This window comes from Camelina sativa, chromosome 12 (assembly GCF_000633955.1).
Source record: "Camelina sativa cultivar DH55 chromosome 12, Cs, whole genome shotgun sequence".
Lineage (NCBI taxonomy): Eukaryota > Viridiplantae > Streptophyta > Magnoliopsida > Brassicales > Brassicaceae > Camelina > Camelina sativa.
Window position 1 is genome coordinate 19,891,632 of NC_025696.1, and position 5,994 is coordinate 19,897,625.

General features: G+C 36.4%; 2 protein-coding genes across 4 annotated transcripts; both read left to right on the forward strand.

The window, feature by feature from the left end:
• LOC104732262 (actin-related protein 2/3 complex subunit 4) lies at nucleotides 619–3,628 on the forward strand. Its single transcript, XM_010451799.2, has 9 exons — nucleotides 619–893; nucleotides 1,238–1,300; nucleotides 1,557–1,622; nucleotides 1,967–2,019; nucleotides 2,130–2,157; nucleotides 2,258–2,332; nucleotides 2,534–2,638; nucleotides 3,065–3,154; nucleotides 3,433–3,628. Exons 2-9 carry the CDS (start codon nucleotides 1,298–1,300, stop codon nucleotides 3,520–3,522), a joined length of 510 nt encoding a protein of 169 aa, XP_010450101.1. The 5' UTR covers nucleotides 619–893; nucleotides 1,238–1,297; the 3' UTR covers nucleotides 3,523–3,628.
• LOC104732263 lies at nucleotides 3,959–5,592 on the forward strand. 3 transcript variants are annotated; one of them, XM_010451802.2, is made up of 5 exons: nucleotides 3,959–4,122; nucleotides 4,244–4,279; nucleotides 4,692–4,912; nucleotides 5,023–5,149; nucleotides 5,253–5,592. In XM_010451802.2, exons 3-5 carry the CDS (start codon nucleotides 4,719–4,721, stop codon nucleotides 5,328–5,330), a joined length of 399 nt encoding a protein of 132 aa, XP_010450104.1. In that variant the 5' UTR covers nucleotides 3,959–4,122; nucleotides 4,244–4,279; nucleotides 4,692–4,718; the 3' UTR covers nucleotides 5,331–5,592. The 3 variants fall into 3 exon arrangements, with proteins under 3 accessions (XP_010450104.1, XP_019088888.1, XP_010450103.1); XM_019233343.1 differs by having other exon boundaries at nucleotides 4,247–4,279; XM_010451801.2 differs by lacking the exon at nucleotides 4,244–4,279 and having other exon boundaries at nucleotides 3,960–4,122.

A 5,994-nucleotide genomic window follows, 5' to 3' on the forward strand; every position in this document is an offset into this window, starting at 1 on the left:
ATCAACCCTCTCAGTCCATTTAAATTAATTAATTGACCTACAAATACGACTATCAAATCTAACTGAAATCCCAGTTTTCAATACAACACATCTAAAAACGACTAAGGGTTGTAAGAGAAGCGGATGTAAGTAAACTAATAAAGAAGGAGAACGAGTACCCAAGGAAAACTCACCTGTCTGAAACTAATGTCGAATCGATGTTAGAGAAGAATAAAGGCATCGTTCTTGGGTTTAAAGCAAGCTTCGCTTTCAATGGGGTCGAGATGCCCGATGAAGATGATGGATGAGGGGATGGACTGTGATTGGTCGAATATCTCGCTTGTGATTGGTCTAATATCGGGAATATCTCGTTTCTGATTGGCCAAATTTATTCCCATTTTATTTTTATTTTATTAATCAATTCAATTATAAATCGGTTTTTTCTTTTGGTTTAGTATCGGTTTTGGTAAGGGTAAAGTTGGATTACTGTTATGTCATTAAGAGCATGAGAGTAGAGGAAACCAATGGAGAGTACTTAGAATATTTGTTGGAGAGTAGTGCGCTTTCTAGATTTTAACCCGTTTTTTCTACAGTATATTGAATTTATAAATGAATTATATTGATGTGAACCAGACCCGGTTCACTTCTCCCGTCGGTTTCATTTTTTTGTGATTGGAATTTTCTGTGCTGCAGCTTCTTCTTCTTCGATCTCTAAATCTCTCTTCTCTCACGAGTCTCCAAGTCGTGCGCAATTACTTTCACGATCATGGTTTTAGGGCTTTAGCTTTGTCCGATTGATGGTTCCTAGGTGGTGATTTGATCTCACTTTCCAAGAGTTTCAGTAGATTGATTGGTTGATTTTTGGGTCTCTCAGTTTTCCAAATTAACGAGCCTCCGCCGTGTTTACTATTCCGGTAATCTTCTCCTCCACCTTCCCCTATTTCTTATTTCATCGGCTTTTAGGTACATAGATTGCTAAGCATAATTTTGTCTCTGTTCTGTTTGTGAAACGTCACCTAGACAGATGAGTCTGGATTGAGAATCAGGATCTACTTGCTGTTTCTGTGTAGCCTGTGGGGATTTTGTTTGTTTGTTTGTTTTGTCTTAATCCTTAAACATCTGGGTGGGTTTTACTCTAGTTTACTTTGTATTCATTTGATCCTAAAGATGCTTTCTTGTTGATGTTTTCTTATTGATCCAAAAATTGTATGATACTAAAAGTTGCTTTCTTGTTTATTGTTCGGATTACTCTTTTCAGCGCATTTACCCTTCATCCCGGTGCAAGTCTTGAGAGTAGAATAACATCATTTCTAAGAACATGGTAAGAACTTTTAAATGTACTTCTTTCTCTACCTACCTAGCTACATACATCAAGAAGGAATTTTTAACTCTTCTCATTCTCTATTTGATAACAAGTTACTCTTCTGTATTGTTTTTTATCCTTCTCATACTTGACAAAGATTGTATTTCATTCAAACATTTCCTGTTTAGAAACAATTCTCCTAAACAACATCTACTGATTTACTGCAGAAATTTTTTTTAAAAAATTTGCTTCTGTTGGTTCTTTGATGTTCCAGGCAAACTCATTACGGCTGTATCTAGCATGCATAAAAAATACACTCGAGGCAGCCATGTGCTTACAGGTACTTACTATTTTGGCTTGAGATATCATGACATATGTCTAAAAGTCTCCATCTTTTTTGGTTTATTATGCTTAAGGCAATAAAAGCTTCATTTTTGTGTAGTCCCTCATCCATGTTTCACCTCTGGTCTGTTACTCTCACGTATTAGTTGTTTAGTTGTTGATTAGGGATAATGTACCATCATTCACTTTTACTTTTGGCATTTTGTCTAGCAATATTTGGTGTCGAATGTCGAAACCTATGCATCTTGTACAAGTCGGTGAAAGGGGCCATGTAAAGTCCTTTTTAGAGTCAGCTTTACATGTTGTATGTTCCTGAAAGCTTCTATATTTCTATATTTGCAGAACTTTCCTTGTCAAGAAGTTGAAAGGCATAATAAACCAGAGGTTGAACTAAAGTATGTAAGCTTGTCACAAGAAGATGCATGTGAGAATGGAATGCTCTTGTGCTATTTTCATTTCAAGTAGTAGAATCTTAATATTACCATGTTTTTGCTAATTTTTGTAGGACGAGCCCAGAACTTTTGCTAAATCCTGTAAGAAGTTTATTTGTTTCCCTCCCAGTTTAGCATTGACATTGCACTCGCATCTTACCTAGGTTTTGTAGTTGACTGCTAAGTTTTTTTGAACTTGCAGGTTTTAATATGCCGTAATGAGGCTGAAAAGTGTTTAATAGAAACATCTATAAATTCACTCCGGATAAGCCTCAAGGTGATTATTAATCTTACCCTAGCTTTTCCTTCGATCACTTACAAGAAGAGCCCCTTGTGATACACTGATCAACAAAGGCTTCGTGTTGTTTCCTTTCCTGTTTCCTTAATTTCTTTCTCCTGAGATAATGTCTTGGTGAATCATTACTTAAACATCTGTCATGTGCTGCTATTTCAAATAATTGTTATCGTTAATATGCAGGTCAAACAAGCGGATGAACTTGAAAACATACTAACCAAAAAGTTCCTTAGATTTTTGTCCATGAGGGCAGAAGCTTTTCAAGTACTGAGGAGGAAGCCAGTTCAGGTAGACCTTATTCTTGATCTAACACTTAGGCCTTAGCTACTTGTGAGAGCTGCTATGTTTTATCTGGCAGTTGTAATGCATTCCCTCATATGTACAAGTTCTAATTATTCTGGTGAACGCATCACTAACTGGTTATAGTCATAGTAATCATAAGTTTTCTTTCATTTTAGCGTTCTAGACGGACATTTCAGAATTTCTAGGCGTAAGATGGATGGTGTATATATATACCACTTGTGAATTCTTTTGATAATTAAAAGCGTTCCACAATCCTTTCCTCTCTTTTCCCCCCATATGAACCCTGAATCATCTCACTGTGTAGAAATGCATGTCTTGGCTTTAGATAATTTGTTGTTTATTCCCTGCATTGTGTGAACGTTTCATCCCCTGATCCCCTTCAATTGGTTTCATTGTTGGTCTTTTGAACAGGGTTATGACATTAGCTTTCTTATAACAAACTACCACTGCGAAGAGATGCAGAAACAGAAGCTTATTGATTTCATTATTCAGTTTATGGAGGCAAGTCTTTCTCTAAACCTTGATGCTTTAAAAAAAAAAAAAGATTTTGACCTTGTCTTGAGTAGAGTTGCATCATTGTATTTTTCTCACAGTAATAACCTGATAAGTATTCTGAATAGTTGGCCTAACTACGGTTAATAAATTCATCCTTAAATTTGAATTGTTTTTACAAATGTCTAAAGAGATAAATTACTCTGATGATGTCCTCCAACATAATAATCTCCTCTTAATCAGATGAAAAACTTGAAGTGTGACTGTTTATAGCATGGAAATTGCAGGATATAGAGAAAGAAATAAGGGACTTGAAGGAGTCAGTGAACACCAGAGGAAGACTCGTTGCTACAGAGTTTTTGAAACAGTTCATGTAAAGCCCTTGAGGTATTATAATGTAACCACTCATTGTATCAAAATCACACATTATTTGGTTAAATTCCATCTACACTTATGGACATTTTTCTTCTTTTTGGTACTTCATCTGTTCTTCTTACACAACCCGAAGTATCATCAAACCATCGGCGTGGTCCATTGTAGTGTATGTAACGCAATACTTAGTTACAAAAAAAATTGGTATGTTGATTGTAGTAGATGTTCCAACGTACAATTCCAGAAACCAAAAAATTGTTTTTGTTTACCACAAAAGGACCAACAAATTGTTATCTTTACAAAGTTCCCTATGCTTAGATAGATCATTCAGCACACATGAAGACATAAATCCAAGATCATGGCAAAACCCACATACCTTAGAAGAACATCAAAAACGCCGTCGTTTTAAATATTTGATTGATTATTATTTCTCACAAACCGAGGACGTATTACACAGGCTCCTGAAGTGAAAGTCGAAAACGCCGTCGTTTCTTCGTCGCCGTCTTCTTCTTCGTCTCAAGCTCTCTCTCTCTGTCTAATTAATTGCGTTCGGCTTCGACCTCCCTCAGGAGCTACATCTGATTCCGGCCATCTCTCAGCTTCAGGTTAGTGTTGATTTAATGTCACAAACAACTAACAGTATACATGGTTCGCCTTGAATTGAATTTGATTTCTAGGGTTTAGATTGTAAATTTCTAGGTTATAATATGAATCTCTTGTTTGTAGAAGACAAAGGAACAGAACAAGTGGAAGATGTTTCAGGTCATTTGATTAGATGTTCAGATTTATGATTTGAAAATTAGATTGGGATCATCATTTGGTGAACATTGTTTGTTTTGTGATCTGCTTCTCTATCCTCTCAAAAGAATTCAGAAGAAAATAACTTGATGATGGAGTTTGTTAAGAAATGGTAGTAGGCTGAGTGAGCCATCTCCTCTCAATGCATTTTTCTTGCTTGAATGGTTAAATATGATGGAGAAGTTGAAAAATATCATTTTGAAAACTACTAGTTGGGTGATTTGGTTTGCTTAATGGACTCCTCGGTCTTTGTTCTGCAAGATAGTTTCTTATACTGCAACGAAATTGCATGATTCAGTCAGACAAAAATGTGCAATTACTGCTTCTCGTTGCTTGTCTCGTTGTTAGGTTTTAACTCTTCATTTTCCCTTTGTAGTCCTTTGCTTTGTGATTATATACAAAGATGACAACAATCGAAACCGATCAGAAAACTCAAAAGTCTTCTCCTTGCGGTTCTGCTGCTATTGCTACCCCTAAGCAGCCATCAGCATCGTTTAAAAGGTGGGGAAGGAGACACCCATTTGTAAGATATGGACTTCCAATGATATCTCTCACTGTATTTGGAGCCCTCGGACTCGGCCAACTCCTTCAAGGCAGGTCAGTTCTTTCTTTGATTAAACTCTTAAGCTTTGAATATGCAAATGCTCTAGGGAATCTGGCTTATAATTCCCCAACTTCACCACATATGGTTTATTTGGTTAGTTTAGTAAGGACATCGCAAAGGTAAAAGATGACCAAGAATGGGAGATTATAGAGACAAGAAAGGCGCTTTCGAGGACAGGACCTGTTGATGCTTATAAACCTAAAAACACATCCATCGAAGATGAGCTCAAGGTATGTATATATACATCCCCTCCTCAGTTTTGCAGATTTCTTGATTTCACTATTGGACTGCATGAAACACTAAAATCTTGACCGAGTTTTTTTTATTGCGCAGGCTATGCAAGAGAAGGTGGACATTAACGCGTATGAGTACAAGAAAATTCCAAAGCTAAACGAAAGCCAGTCGGATTAAGTGAAGTCAGAATTTGTATCAGAAACTTTTCCTTCGTAGATGTGTTTCAGTTCTAAATGACTCTTCACCTAAGCGTCCAAGTAAGAAAAACAAAGAGGGGTAGAGAGGACCATTTTTTTCATTGAACCGTAATGAGCCGGTTTAAAAAGTCCAGTTGTTGATAATAACACCACTTGACTAAAACACATACTGTAAGTTCTTTCATAAAGTTAGTGGTTGGTAACTTGGTAATCAATAATCATGACTCTTATTTCGAATTCAATCCAAGATTTGAAATTACAGCTTCAATATTTGTGAAATCATGAATCTCCCTCTATCTATACAAACACATAAGGATGCCGTATCGCGTGTGTCAATTTCCGAATTCGATGAATCTGCGTACATTTTGGAGTTTTGTAAGACAGGGCAATGAACTCATTAGTTTAATAGTTTAATTTGTTGTGACTTATTATGACTTGAGGTTTTGGTTGGACCACCGTCTTATCCATACCTCAGTGTTTATTTATTTTTGCCAACTATCTTACATATTCCTCATTTACTAGCCAGGAGCCATACTTTGAAAACCAAAATATGTGTTGCCTCTTTAAATGGTCACACACATGCAAACAAAATCCACCGGTCTGGTCATGCATGGTATGTTAAATGCTCTAGTTAATAATACTCA

Coding starts and splice junctions, on each gene's coding strand:
- LOC104732262 (XM_010451799.2), top strand. Junction 2,020..2,129: donor AAACCAGAGGTTGAACTAAA/GTATGTAAGCTT, acceptor TAATTTTTGTAG/GACGAGCCCAGAACTTTTGC. Junction 2,639..3,064: donor TGAGGAGGAAGCCAGTTCAG/GTAGACCTTATT, acceptor TCTTTTGAACAG/GGTTATGACATTAGCTTTCT.
- LOC104732263 (XM_010451802.2), top strand. CDS start 4,719: ATGACAACAATCGAAACCGATCAGAAAACTCAAAAGTCTTCTCCTTGC. Junction 4,913..5,022: donor GGCCAACTCCTTCAAGGCAG/GTCAGTTCTTTC, acceptor TGGTTAGTTTAG/TAAGGACATCGCAAAGGTAA. Junction 5,150..5,252: donor CCATCGAAGATGAGCTCAAG/GTATGTATATAT, acceptor TTTATTGCGCAG/GCTATGCAAGAGAAGGTGGA.